The sequence below is a fragment of the Cebus imitator genome, unplaced genomic scaffold (assembly GCF_001604975.1).
Source record: "Cebus imitator isolate Cc_AM_T3 unplaced genomic scaffold, Cebus_imitator-1.0 Scaffold277, whole genome shotgun sequence".
Taxonomy (NCBI): domain Eukaryota; kingdom Metazoa; phylum Chordata; class Mammalia; order Primates; family Cebidae; genus Cebus; species Cebus imitator.
Window position 1 is genome coordinate 2,225,561 of NW_016107592.1, and position 15,091 is coordinate 2,240,651.

The following is a 15,091-nucleotide window of genomic DNA, read 5'->3' on the forward strand; positions in this document are numbered from 1 at the left end:
TTTTTTTTTTTTTTTTTTGAGACGAAGTTTGGTTCTTGTTGCCTAGGATGGAGTGCAATGATGCGGTCTTGGCTCACTGCAACCTCTGCCTCCCAGGTTCAAGCGATTCTCCTGCCTCAGCCTCAGGAGTAGCTGGGATTACAGGCATACACCACCACGTCTGGCTAATTTTTTTGTATTTTTATTAGAGATGGGGTTTCACCATGTTGGCGAGGCTGGTCTCGAATTCCCGACCTCAGGTGATCTGCCCACCTCAGCCTCCCAAAGTGCTGGGATTAAGGCATGAGCCATCTTTCCTGGCCCTAATTTCTTTTAAAAAGGAGGAAAAGGACTTATATAACAGAAGTGGGAAAAAAAATCACTACAGTTACTGAAAACATTACAAACATTGTGCCAATAAATTTGACAGTTTGATGAAACAGACAAATTCCTAGAGAAATAAAACTTATGGATACACTAAAGTACTATACAGCCAGGCACAGTATCTTGTGCCTGTAATCTCAGATACTCAGGAGGCTTAGGAGCTTAGAAGTCTGAGTCTAGCCTGAGCAAAATGCAAGACCCTGTCTTTAAAAAAAAAAAAAAAAAAAAGTATTATACATCAAATTCAAAAAGTCCTCTATTGGTGGAAATACAAAATGGTACAGTCACTTTGAAAACCAGTATGCTGGTTTCTCAAAAAATGAAAAATAGAATTGCCATGTGATCTAGCAATTCTACTTCTGGGTATATGCTCAAAAGAAGTGAAAGCAGAAAGAACTGAATGAAGAGTTATTTGTACACCCATGTTCGGGTAGCATTAGCCACAATAGCCAAAAGGTGGAAGCAACCTAACTACCCATTGATAGATGGATAAACAAAATGTGGTATATACATACAATGAAATATTATTCAGCCTTATAAAAGAAATTCTGATACACCCTAAAACATGATTGACTTTGAAGATATTATGCTAAGTGAAATAAGACAGGCCGGGCATGGTGGCTCACACCTGTAATCTCAGCACTTTGGGAGGCCAAGGCAGGCAGATTACTTGGGCTCAGGAGTTCAAGGCCATCTTGGGCAACATGACAAAACCCTGTCTGTATCTATCTACCAAAAATATAAAAATTAGCCAGATGTATACCTGTAGTCCCAGTTACTTGGGAGACCGAGGTGGGAGAAATCACCTGAGCCCCAGAGGTAGAGGTAACAGTGAGTCGAGGTCATGCCACTGCACTCCAGCCTGGGGTGACAGAGCAAGACCCTGTCTTTAAAAAAAAAAAAAAAAAGATGTTGGGCACGGCACACCTGTAATCCCAACACTCTGGGAAGCCAGGGCGGGAGGATCACTTGAGGTCAGAAGTTTGAGACCAGTCTGGCCAACGTAGTGAAAGACCACCTCCACCAAAAAAACCACAAAAAAAATCAGCCAGGTGTGGTCGCATGCACCTGTAGCCTGTAGCTACTTGGGAGGCTGAGGCAGGAGAATCGCCTGAACCCAGGAGGTAGAAGTTACAGTGAGCTGAGATCATGCCACTGCACTCCAGAGCCTGGGCAACAGAGCGAGACTCCATCTCAAAAAAAAAGGTTACAAAATGACAAACACTATATCATTTATATGATTCCACTTATATGAGGTACCTAGAGTAGTCAATTTCATAAGAAACAGGAAGTAGACTTGTGGTTGCCAGGAGCTGAGGCATGAGCGAATGAGGAGTTGTTTAATGGATACAGTTTCAGTTTTACAAGATGAAAAGGGTTGCGGAGATTGGTTCCAAAATACTGTGAATGATGTACAGAACACTACTGACTGTACACTTAAAAATGGTTAAAATGGTAAATTTAATGGTATATGTATTTTACATTTTTTAATCAAAAAATTTAAAGGAAACCTAAGCGATGGCCAGCATTAAATTTTTGAAGCTCAAAATATAGCTTTGTTAGTCAAAATTCTAACAATAAATAAACTATTATCTGAATAAACGAAAAATTACATTTAAAAAAACCTTAAAAGTCCTCTGAATAAATGAAATCCACAATTAAAAATACTTCCACACACATACAAAAAGATTTCAGATCCAGATGGCTTCATTAGAGGATTATAGCAAACATTTAAGGAAAAAAATAACACCAATGTTATACAAACACTTCCAGAGAATGGAAAAAAAGTAAACACACCCCAATACAATTTATGATGCCAGAAAAATTCTGGTACTAAAATCTGACAAAAACATTACAAAAAAGGAGAGTCATAAGCTAATCTAATTCATGAATATACATGCAAAATTCCTAAGAAAATATTAAATTAAATCCAACAATATACCAAAAGAATGAGTTTGTATCAGGAATAAAAAATTGGGCTAACAATAACTTTTTAATCAGTGTAGATGAAAATAGATTAAAATGCTGCCTGAATCATTTGTTTTTAAATTTTGCTTTCAGTGTTTTTTTAAAAAAATCTCTTCGGGGCATAATCTTTCCTATCCTAGCCTGAGATAAGTAATACTGCACAAATTCTGTACTAGGCCTTAGTACTGGCTCTGCCAATTATCTAATCATTTGACCATCACCAAATACCTACTGTCCCTGAATGTTTCCTTATCTAAAAAATGAAAATAGTACTTGACCTGCTTCTTTCTTATGAGTCCTACCAAGATCAAATTAGAAAATGTACAAATTCTAAAATTTATCAAGTTCTCACCATGTCTTAGGCAATGTGCTAAGTGCTTTTAGTTTTTACCATGCCTGGCTAAGTTTTGTATGTCTGGTAGGGACAGTTTTCACCATGTTGCCCAGGCTGGTCTCAAACTCCTGTGAACAAGTGATCCGCCTGCCTCCGCCCCCCAAAGTGCTGGGATTACAGGCATGAGTCACCATGCCTGGTCTAAATGCTTTTACATGTATTATCTCATTTAATCTTCATGCCAACCCTATAAAGGAAGGAATCATTTTACAGATGAGGAAAACTGAAATAATTTGCCTAAAATTTTTTTAGCTAGTCAGCAGAACTGGGATTGTAACCTGCCACGCTGGACTCTCTGTTCCATTCCATTAGTTGTTTCTTTCACCAATACCACACTATCTTGATTACAGTAGCTTTATTGTGAGTCTTGAAGTTAGTCTCAGCCCTTGGAGTTATGAGTGAAAAAGTGTTTTGATCTGACTTGAAATTTTTTTAAAGTATCACTCCAGCTGCTATATGAAAAATTATACATAAGGGTACAAGCAGGGCCAGTTAGTAGGCTATGTGACTGTCTAGGTGAAAGATAATGTTGGCTAGGACTACAGTGGTAACAGTCAGGGGAGTGATGTGGATGTGGAAAATATTTAGAAGTTAGGCCTGACCGGAGTTGTTAAATGGACTAGATGTAGGGTAGGAGGAAAAACATTCTCAAAGTTTTTTGGTCTATACAACTGAAAGTGTCATTTACTGAGATAGGAAAGACTCAGTGATAGCAGCAAGTCTGGAGAGGAAATCAAGAGGATTTTAAGGACATGCTGAATTGGAGGTGTCTACAAGTAGACGAATAGTAAGCAATTAGATGAAAGTGGAGTTCAGGGTAGAGGTCCAGGCTGGAGGTGTAAATGTGGGTGTCCTGAGCATATAAGTGTTATTTAAAACCACTGGATTAGAGACCAGACAGACAGTGGCAAGGATACAGAATATTAACCACCACAATACTCCCAATATTTAGAAATTAGGGAAATGAAAACAGCAAAGGAACCAGAAAAGTAACAGCCAACAAGGTTGGAGGAGGACCTGGAGAGAGTGGTACGCCAAAAACCAAACGGAAAAAAACAGTTTTTCAAGAAGAAAACGTCATTAGATGTGGATGACATAAAATGAAGACTTGGGAACTACTGTTGACCTTAATAAAAACAATTCCAATGAAGTATTAGGAACAAAAACCCAACTGTAGTAAGTTCAAGAAGAATGGCCTGAATCTGATCAAGCCCTTGGATCCACTAGCAGTTTACAGGAAATTCAAAGGATTATATTAAATTACATTGTAAAGATGGAACCAGCAAAATCCAGATTGTGAAAAATTCTAAAAGGACAAACAACTCATAAATTGCAGAGAGGAAAAACAAGGAGAGAAGACTTACAGATTAAGACACTTAAAAGACATATCAATCACAACATGGAGAATTTATTTGGATTATGACACAAAAAATTTTTTTAGGCCGGGCATGGTGGCTCATGCCTGTAATTCCAGCACTTTGGGAGGCCAAGGTGGGCGGATCACCTGAGGTCAGGAGTTCAAGACCAGCCTGGCCAACAACATGGTGAAACCCCATCTCTACTAAAAATACAAACATTAGCCAGGCATCATGGCGTGTGTGCCTGTAATCCCAGCTACTTGGGACGCTGAGGCAGGAGAATTGCTTGAACCTGGGAGGCGGAGGTTGCAGTGAGCCAAGGTTGCGCCACTGCACTCCAGACTGGGAGACAGAGTGAGACTCCATCTCAAAAAAAAAAATTTTTTTTTGGCTGGGCGTGGTGGCTCACGCCTGTAATCCAAGCACTTTGGAGGCCAAGGCGGGCGGATCACCTGAGGTCAGGAGTTCAAGACCAGCCTGACTAACATGGTGAAACCCCGTCTTTAAAAAAAAAAAAAAAAAAAATTTTTAAGGCAAACAGTTTAAAAAATAATATGCGAGACAAGTAAAAATTTGAACAATGATTAGAAAAATTTATAAGTGATTATTATTTTACTGTGATAATGGTGCTATATCTATATTTTAAGAGTCCAGACCTTTTATAGTTGCTTACTAAATATGGATAAAACCACATTATATCTAGAGTATGCTTCAAAAATATAAAGGAGGAAAAAGTAGAAGAGAAATGATTGGACATGGGTTGATGACTGGGTTTGGATGGTGGGTGCAATTGAGTTTACTATATAGTTCTGCCTATTTGTACACAGCTTCTCTATAGTAATATATCATAAAAAAGAGAGAAAAAGCCATTCCCTTTGCATGTGTCATCTTTTTTTTACTATCCCAGTGTACAGATAAGAAAATTAAGGTTAAGGAAGATTAAATGCACTGTCCAAAGTAGCAGTTAACTTTTTCTGATAGACTTTATTTTTTAGAGAAGTTTTAGGTTCGTAGCAAAACTGAACAGAAGGTAGAGATTTCCCATATGTCCCAGGCCTCCTGCCCCCATGTACGCAGACTGCCCACTATCAACATCCTCAACAAGAGGAGTACATTTGTTACACTCAAACCTACACTGGCACATCATTAATACATTTCAGTTAATTTAAGAGCCAGACTCTATCTCTCAAATCCATGTTTTTTACACTATATCACACTGCCAATGTTTTCCTCCATTGTCATTATTCTATCTGGTGCTTTTTATATAATTTGGAACAAAGCAAAATTCTGCTGCAAAGGCAATGAACAGAACTCTATAGATACTAATTATAAGATCATCATCTAAGTTTCCAGAGATATTTTCATGTAAATTAGCAAATGAAACAATTCTATTGTTTCCAATGAAGCATATTTAGTTATTTAACAAATACATATACTGCCCACTAGAGTTGAAAATATAACTACACAAAAATACAAAGCACTATCTGGACTTTCTCTTTATATCAAACTTTTCTTTCAGCAGCTATTGTATGTACTGGATAGTATCAACTAATCAAACTAAATTTCAAACATAAAACTATACATTTTCAAAGCATAGATGTATCCATGTTGTTCCTTCATCTAGCAATCCAGTATGTACTAGTTGGAAAGTCTAAAGCTAAACAACAGCCTACAGCAAATGTGACTGATGAAAAATAAGCAGGGATTACATCAAAATCAACTATAACTTATACTATAGCCAGTTACCAAATTATGGATTTTCACTGGGAACTTTTTCTTTAATATTCATGGAATACCTGTTTCAACAATTCTACTTCTAGAAATCTATCCAAAAGCAAGCACTGGACCAGTATACAAAGAGGTATGTACTAGAATACTCACAAAGTTTTAGTCATAATAACAAAAAACTAGAAAAAATCTAAACCACTATCAATGAGACTGATTAATATACAGATCAAATTAAATGTTAGGTATCCAGTAAAAATTATTATACTGTTATATAGATGTAAGTAATGATATAAGAAAGATATTCATGATGAATTACTAAGTGGAAAAAGTAGGTTAAAAATTATTAGTATGATAAATACATAAACAGATGGATGAATCTCTGGGAAGATATATAATAAAGAGTTAACAATGGTTTTACCTGGTGGACAGGATCCTATTTTCATCTTCTATTTGAGACATTCTTAAATTGTTTGTTTTTTACATGGTGAAACCCCGTCTCTACTAAAAATACAAAAATTAGCTGGGCATGGTGGCAGGCACCTGTAATCCCTGCTACTAGGGAGGCTGAGGCAAGAGAATCGCTTGAACCTGGGAGGTGAAGGTTGCAATGAGTCGAGATCATGCGATTGCACTCCAGCATGGGTGACAAAGCAAGACTCTGTTTCAAAAAATAAAAAAAAAAAAAAAAAAGAATATATTTTTGTTTTGGAAAAATAAACATACTATGTTGATTTCAAAATATGACTTAATGAAATGTCTCTGATTTTATATATGTTAAGTCTGCAAAGCTAACTAGTGAACAGTATGGAATTTTAGGAACCTCCTACCTGCTAATTCTATTTTTCATTCAATGAACCTGTCTAAACATACTGCACTTATTATTATACTCACTACAACTAAATAATCACTTATAGACTATCCAGCCAATTGAGGGTTAAACTTATCAGCTGGCAGTATGGAAAACAGTTTTTAAAAGGCATTTCTGGCCGGGCGCAGTGGCTCACGCCTATAATCCCAGCACTTTGGGAGGTGGAGGCTGGTGGATCAAGAGGTCAGGAGACCAAGACCATCGTGGCCAACATGGTGAAACCCGGTCTCTACTAAAAATACAAAAATTAGCCGGGGGTTTGACAAGCCCCATAGTCCCAGCTACTCAGGAGGCTGAGGCGGAAGAATTGCTTGAACCTGGGAGGTGGAGGTTGCAGTGAGCCAAGACTGCACCACTGTGCTCCAGCCTGGTGACAGAGCAAGACTCCGTCTCAAAAAAAATAAATAAATAAAAGGCATTTCCTCCCTTGAAAATAAAAGGGGCATATCACTTGTTATTCGTAAGAGCCGATTTTGCAATCTATTCTTTCACCATTTTTAAAGTTCACAGAATTACTATGTCTCTCTCATATTGTTAGAAGATTCAGAAATCAGCTAAAATACCAAGTATTAGTAATGACTTAAAAGGAATATTATGTAAGCCTACAATTGAGAACATATTCTTGTAAAATTTCTTCCACAAATGAAAAACCTAAAAATATGGGTGGGCACCGTGGCTCACTCCTGTAATCCCAGCATTCTGGGAGGCTGAGGTGGGTGGATCACTTGAGCCTAGGAGTTCAAGACCAGCCTGCACAACATAGTAAGACCCTGTCTTAACAAAAAAAATTTTTTTAAATCTAAAAATATCTCACATCTATAGACTTTAGATACCACCTTCTGATTTCCCAAGAACTTGACAATTTGGAAATGATGTATAAAATAACTGGCTGATGTAAAACAAGGAATTCTAGGCCAGGTGTGGTGGCTCATGCCTCGAGTCCCAGCACTTTGGGAGGCCAAGATGGGTGATCACCTGAGGTCAGGAATTCGAGACCAGCCTGGCCAACATGGTAAAACCCCATCTCTACTAAAAATACAAAAATTAGCCAGGCGTGGTAGCAGGTGCCTGTAATCCCAGCTACTCAGGAGGTTGAGGCAGGAGAATCACTCGAACCCAGAAGAGGAAGGTTGCAGTGAGCTGATATTGCACCTCTGCACTCCAACCTGGGTGACAAGAGCAAAACTCCGTCTCAAAAAAACCAAAACACTTCTTCCAGATTTCCTTAAGCTTACATTTCAGACTAATGCACACAATTTTTTATTGTAACCAAACCACAAAACACCCATATTTTAATGTATAAGGGAAAGTATCAGTTGTGTGACAAGATTTTGCTGAACAACAATAGTTGTTTTTTGTTGTTGTTTTTTTTTTTTTGAGCAGTGGGTAGCCAAAGAAAGTCTAATATTAACACAGATAATGGCAGAAAACTACAGAAACTCCAAATACAGAAAGGCTGTTCATGTATCCTAACAGCATAACCATTATGGTTGAAAAACCACACAATATTCTTTCTCACATCTGTTTTGTTAATGAGCCAAGAATGAGGGTCTATTGAGTATCCAAGACAACTGAATTAGAAAGTAGGAATGTCTGGTGAATGCTGTACATCTCAGCAGTTTGAGACTAACCAGGTCTGGAAAGGATACTGATCTTAAATAAACTATCTTTTTAGTTTTACCTTCCTGAAAACAGAATTATCATTTTGGCCTTTTCTCCCCTATACATTAGCAACAACAAAAACTTATAAATTACTTTTTAAGATTCTAGCTTCAAGTACTGTAAGATAATATGTTTTGCTAATTAACAATATTTTAATTCATCTTTCAGGTAGACCCTCAAGTATTTTAAGAATATATAAACCAATGTGAAACTAGATGGCTATATTATAAAGCAAAATGGTATTCAACTGGAATCCATCAGTTTAAACAATCTGGCAAAGAACTCTACTCTAAGCCAGGGTTTTTCCATATACAACAGAGAATTCTTCCAGGAAATGTCCCCTTTTCAGGGCCCCAGGCGTCTTTGCATACTGTCAGGCCAGACTTGCAGAACTAAAAAATGCAATGTTCCCATCGGAAGATATAAACTAATATAAATTAATTCTAAATTACCAACTTATTACATACAATTCTCAAAACAAGCAAGATGAAGTAGCATCTAGATATCTTTTCATATATTTCATTCTAATGGCTTTCCTAAATAACTTAATTCCTTAAATTTATTTATTTTAAATTATTTATTTTTTTAGACAGACTTTTGCTCTTGTTGCTCAGGCTGGAGTGCAATGGCACGATCTCGGCTCACACCAACCTCCATCTCCCAGTTCAAGTGATTCTCCTAACCTCCGCCTCCTGAGTAGCTGGGATTACAGGCATTCACCACCTTGCCTGGCTAATTTTGTATTTTTAGTAGAGACAGGATTTCTCCATGTTGGGTGAGGCTAGTCTTGAGCTCCTGACCTCAGGTGATCCCCCTGCCTCAGCCTCTCAAAGTGCTGGGACTACAGGTGTGAGCCCCGACACCCTGCCAATTCCTTAATAAAAAAAAAATTAAACAGATTAGTTTAGAATTTGGATTAAAAAATGTAAAGAATGGGCCAGTCGCAGTGGTTCACGCCTGTAATCCCAGCACTTTGGGAGGCCAAGGCAGGGGGATCACCTAAGTCAGGAGTTCAGAGACCAGCCTGACTCAACATGGAGAAACCCCACCTCTACTAAAAATACAAAATTAGCCGGGCGTGGTGGCGCATGCCTGTAATCACAGTTACTTGGGAGGCAGGAGAATCACTTGAACCCAGGAGGCAGAGGCTGCACTGAGCCAAGACTGCGCCATTGCATTTCAGCCTGAGCAACAAGAGCAACGCTCCGTATCAAAAAAAAAAAAGTAAAGAATGGTTATATGAGGCTGACAGAATCATGGTTAGTTTTTTAAATATCTTCATAACTCAATTATATTTGAAGGTTATCTATATGGTTTTCCCTTAAGTCTTTGTTTAGAAGAAAAAAGTTATTTCATGTTTCCTTTTCTATTTTCCCTAGGAGTCCCTTCATTGAAAGAGAAATTGTAAACCAAATATTAAAATAATCTTGCATATTTTTTAAGTCCCACTAACAATCAAGTGCAACAATTTTTTTTTTTAAGTCCTAATGGCCACTCCAAAGCAGTACAAGCCAAAATTTAAGTGAGAACCCAGTAGAAAAGCCTTTATCACTTTCAAAATGTATGCCCACAGACAGAGCAGTAATTTGATTTTTTTTCCTTCAAGGCAAAGAACTACAAGTGAAAAAGTTTATAACAACAAAAACATTTTCCAAAGTTATTAAAGAAGATTGTTTTAAATACTAAATTGGGACCCTGATGGCATTATATATTTTAGCAGGTATTTTTAACCCATAATTTTTATCCACGATTCAAATCCCAATCTTGATTTAGTTCTAGCTTCCCATATATGAAACTTTTAATCCTTTAGAACTTGGTTCTAAATAACTTTTTAAAAACTTTTATTAATAAACACAAAACTCTAAAACAATTATTTTCAGACACCAATTTAAAAGTATAAATAAGAAAGAAACACTTTTGCAAGACTGTATAAAACTTCCATCAAACATCAAACAATTTGCATGTCATTCATTTAAGATAAAAGTAAATGTTTTTCTTCCATTATAAAGTGTAATTCCTCTGTCCTAAACGTAGTCTAACTTTATCTGAAAATCTATGGACCTAAAAAATGAGTACTTAGGAGAAGTTATATCATCGAGCATTTCTGCTGCTCCCTATTCCCACTTTATTTAGAACTGAACGAAACATAACCTATACTCTTAGGTTAGCAGTAATCAGACCATAGAAAACGGTGTTTCATCAGACGTTCCCCTAACTAAAGAGTCATAGACACTGTTGATTAATTTTTAACTAATTACTCCAGGATTTTTTGTTGTTGCTGTTATATCAAAGTTCTGATGGTACTAAATCAGTAGATTGCACAAGATATCCTTAAAAAGCATTTAAAATATTTCATATGAAAGAACAGACAAATACTAACTTATATGGTATTTGTATTCAAGGTTCCCTAATGTAAATAAATTTAATAGTTTTCTATGTATCCACTGAACAACTAGAATTTAAAATATCCTATCACAAGATGATTTCTGAGAATCTCCACACAAAGGAAAAACTTACGACAGACCTGGAGAGCCAAGATTCAATACTGACTCAACAGACTTTTTGAGAACATCTACACTAAAATTTTAATATCAAAATATATACGTCAAATTATACATTTTTTTTTTTTTTTTTTGAGACAGGGTCTTGTTCCGTCACCCAGGCTGGAGTGCAGTGGCATGATGATGGCTCACTGCAATCTCTACCTCCTGGGCTCAATCGTTCTCCTGCCTCAGCCTCCCAAGTAGCTGGGACTACAGGCATGTGCCACTATTCTTGGCTAATGTTTCTATTTTTTGTAGAGACAGATCTCACTATGTTACCTAGGCTGGTCTCCAACTGCTAGGCTGAAGCGATCATCCTGCCTCAGCCTCCCAAAGCGCTGGGATTACAGGCATGAGCCACCACGCCCAGCCTAAATTACGGATTTAAAATTTAGCTGCACAGCTACGCTTTCAACTTTACACTAAGCATACCAAGCATACTAAGTCTCAGGAATAATGGAAATTTTGTTTTTGATAATGTCAATCTTAAGCCAAAATACAGCTTATCTTCACTATTAGACTATATTCAATCATGTATCAACTGTACTGAAGAAAAAACTTTACTTTTCAATAGACCCAAGCATATGGCTGATAATCTGACTATGCACTTCCCCAAATGTGAAGATAGCTAAACGGGTATCTATTTCAGCAATGGCACACCCAAAAGAAAACGGGTAAAATGTATTTCCTGAGCCGTACTTGGCTAGTTGCACCAGTTGACTAGGTGGTTTGGTGTTACAAATGTTTTCTAAGATACTGCCCATAAATATATGGTCACAATATCATATGAAAAACCCTAAGGAAAAAAAACAACTTTAAAAACTTTTTTGAAATACCTTTAAAAGTTTTAGGATGACTAATAAAGGGTCTGACTTTCATACTTTGTTTTCCAGACTTGACAACAGGACAGTTATGTACAAAAATCACCTATGGTCCCAAATAATCACATTTCCTAGACAGTAAAACAAGTAGTATGGTAATTTTTTTTAAAAGGACAGGACAGTTTCAGAAACACACAAATCAAAAATCAACAAGTAAGAGTCTAAATCTTTTCACAATCCAGAGAGATTGTTTTTAAGATGATAAGGGGGAAGGCGAAACAATGGAGCATGAAAAAGAAATATGGTAGAAATTAATCAGAGAAACTTTCATGTAACAAAATTTGTAAAAAAAAAAAAAAAAAAAAAAAAAATTTTAAGCTCTCTCCCCGTCTCACCTCCCCAGTTTGAGTGCTTTTTGGCATCCATTCGACACTTAGATTCTAAATCTATTCAACAAAGTCCTTAGCTATCGTTATGTCACTGATTTCTTTTACGTAAGTTTTGCTTATATCAAATTGGCAAAAAGAGATAGGGAATTCAGGAACTTGTGATACCATTAGTAACAAGACAGCCCAGCAAATATTTTGAAAATTAATTTACGAACTTGTGATCGTCTGAAGCATACTTTCAAATTTAAAATGCCAAGCATGATCATTTGTTAGGCAAACCGTTATGCAATACCTACTTTCTGTCCCTGAATTAATTACTTTAGAACTATAAAGAGTACTTTTCCTTTTTTAAGGACAAGTATTATCCATGTTGCAATTTTCTCTCAAGACTGCAAGACTGCTGTTCTTTCCCCCCCGCCCCCCGGAGATAAAGCAGTTTTCTTAAATTCCAAATTTCCAGGAATATGACAACTACTTCTCTAGAAAATAGAGAATGGAAAAAAAAAAAAATACTGTCAGCAATTTTAAGATCCACCTCCTCTTATAAGCAGTGATCCAGGCTGCTATGACATTTCCAAGCTCCTCAGAAACTATCTACCACGCTGCCACCAACAACAGAAAAGAACTTGAGGGTGGGAGCAATGCCATATTGAATTTGACGTTACACCAACACCTCCTTCAAACTTAATTTGAAGTTATCCGTTATCTCAGTGTATCTTCACAACTACCCTAAGAGGTAGGTAAGGGAGCTGGCTGGCAGCCCAGCCTCTACGGGGCACGCAACCTGGCTAAAGGACAAGCACTCCAACTAGACAATGGCAAACCATTCTAGAGTCTAGAAGAAGGGTACTCCAGTAAAGAGTAATATCGCCTAGATAATCCCAAACTTAAACCCTCCAAGCAGTTTCCCCGCCTCGCAGTTTCGCCGACTCAGTGGCCCCCAGGGAACTGCGACTGGGCTGCGGGGAGGTCGTGGGGGAGCAGACCGAGGGTCGGGAGACCAGGAGATGCCCGCCCGACGCTCACCTCGCGCACCTGGGCCAGGCGGGAGGCGCAGGGATGCTCAGAGGATCGTAGTTGGGTGATACCCCCTACCTGGCCCAGCAACTCTGACTCACCTGCGGAGCCGATTTCCATTCATGGAGCTGGGGGGAGTGCTTCGAGCGAGAACGGAGCCCGCCACTGGGGGCAAGGAGGCGGCCCGGGGGGACGAGGCGGCGCGACTGGCACTCACTCGGCCCCGAGGCGGGGGCGGCGATGGCTTCCCCTGAGCAACTGCACTCCCAAAGCTCTGGGCGGGAAGAGTCGCGGACGGGAGACAGCACGGGACTAGGCGAAAGGAAGGGGAGACGTGTGGCGAGGACAGAGGGGAGTCCCGTCCGGAAGTTGCATCGCCCGCGGTCGCCGACGCTCCCACCGCTCCTCCACGACTGCGGGCCGCCGCCGCGGACCTGCCCGGGGCCGCCCCGGAAGCCCGTCGGCGTCAGTTCCGCTGCCTGGCTTGCCCGGCGTCCTCGCCTCGTCTCTGGGCCTCGAGCCGTGCCGGAGCGACGTCGGGGCGGGAGCGGCCGGCGCGGAGGACGCCGGGGAGGTGTCCGGGAGCCGGGCCACACGCGGCGGGCTCGGTCGTCCTCCGCGGGGCCGTGCCGGCCGGAGACAACCCGGAGGGGCAGGACTCCTCGCGCCGCACGAGGTGGGGGCGGCGCCTGCCTGCGGCGACGTCGCACCTTGCGGCGGGGCTTACCTGAGGAGCAGCCTACCTGGAGCCGGCCGGTGAAGGACCCGGGCCTGCCGCGGAGGTCCCCAACCGAGCCCGCTGGGTTAGGGCCACCCTCCTTCCTGAGCCCCCGCCACGCCCAGTGGGGGCCGCCCCACACGCGCCGCCTCCTCACAGACGGTCAAGTGACCACCGCAATTGACCTAAGTCCTAGGCTGCTTTAACGACCATTTTTAGGAGAAAAAAATGTATAATATAGTTTGGAAAAGATGACTAATAAACAGGACATTACACAAACATCAGATCGAGTAATTTCCATGTTTAAAACTCTTTAATAGCGCCTCGTCACACTTAGAAAACCAAAACCCCTTTCCAGGGTAAAAACGCACGGCGTAAATGGGCCCCGCCTGTGCTACAGCGATACTGGTCGGCTTCCAATTCTCCCAACGGGCCAAGCGCTGTTTTTTTCTGACTTGGAGCTTCTCTGCTTTTGGTTCCCTTAGCCAGGAACCCTTTCTCTCCTCTCCACCCTCCCCTTACTCCCCATCCCACAGTGTTTTACGTCTCAACGAAAGACAGATCGAGATGCCTTTTTCGGACCACCCATCTATGGTGGGGCACCTGTTAGTCTGCTACTGTGTTGCCTTGGTAGCTCTTTGCCCACTCTGTTATTTACTACTTGTGTGTCCCCCGCCCCGCTTGAATGTCAGGCAAATAGTAGGTCCTTAATAAATATTTGTTGCCTTATGAAACATGACAGTGTTTTATTCAGGCTGAGGAATGATTCATAATTTCTCCCCAGGTCTCTATGCTTCAGTAACACGGTTTAGTTTTTTTGTTTGTTTTTTTAATCAAAATAATTTTTTAAAGAGGAAAAGGAGAAAGAATATTCTATCTTCACTTCCCCTCACTGTGGGACTTTGGATCAGTCACTTGATCTCTTTGGGCTTCAATTTTCTCATCTGAAAAACTGACAGAATAGCATGGACCTTACACAGTTGTAAGGTTAGGGAATGTACATAAAGCACAGAGAAAACCCTCCCCAAATGTCAGTGAATAACAGAAGTATTTACTATTTATCATTTTAAAGCACTTATATTAAACACTTAATAAGTGGATGGGACTCACACCCACATCTGACTCCAATTCTTATTTTTTTCTTCCTTTACATCCCTACCCCCGTGGCTGAAAATACCCTCCCCAATTTTAAAATATCAAATTAAATGTCACCAGATGAAACACTGCAACTTAAAAGTCATTTTTAATCCTCGTCTGTACAC

The 15,091-nt window shown here is 39.7% G+C and overlaps 1 protein-coding gene across 1 annotated transcript in view; it reads right to left on the bottom strand.

Moving 5' to 3' along the window:
- LOC108284369 (protein argonaute-3) overlaps positions 1 to 13,536 on the bottom strand; it is a 123,395-nt gene extending 109,859 nt beyond the window's left edge. The window contains exon 1 of the mRNA XM_017501077.2: positions 13,213 to 13,536. Coding sequence (XP_017356566.1) covers positions 13,213 to 13,231 — 19 coding nt within the window. The 5' untranslated portion in view covers positions 13,232 to 13,536. The remainder of the gene's footprint in view (positions 1 to 13,212) is intronic.
- Positions 13,537 to 15,091: the final 1,555 nt, after the last annotated feature.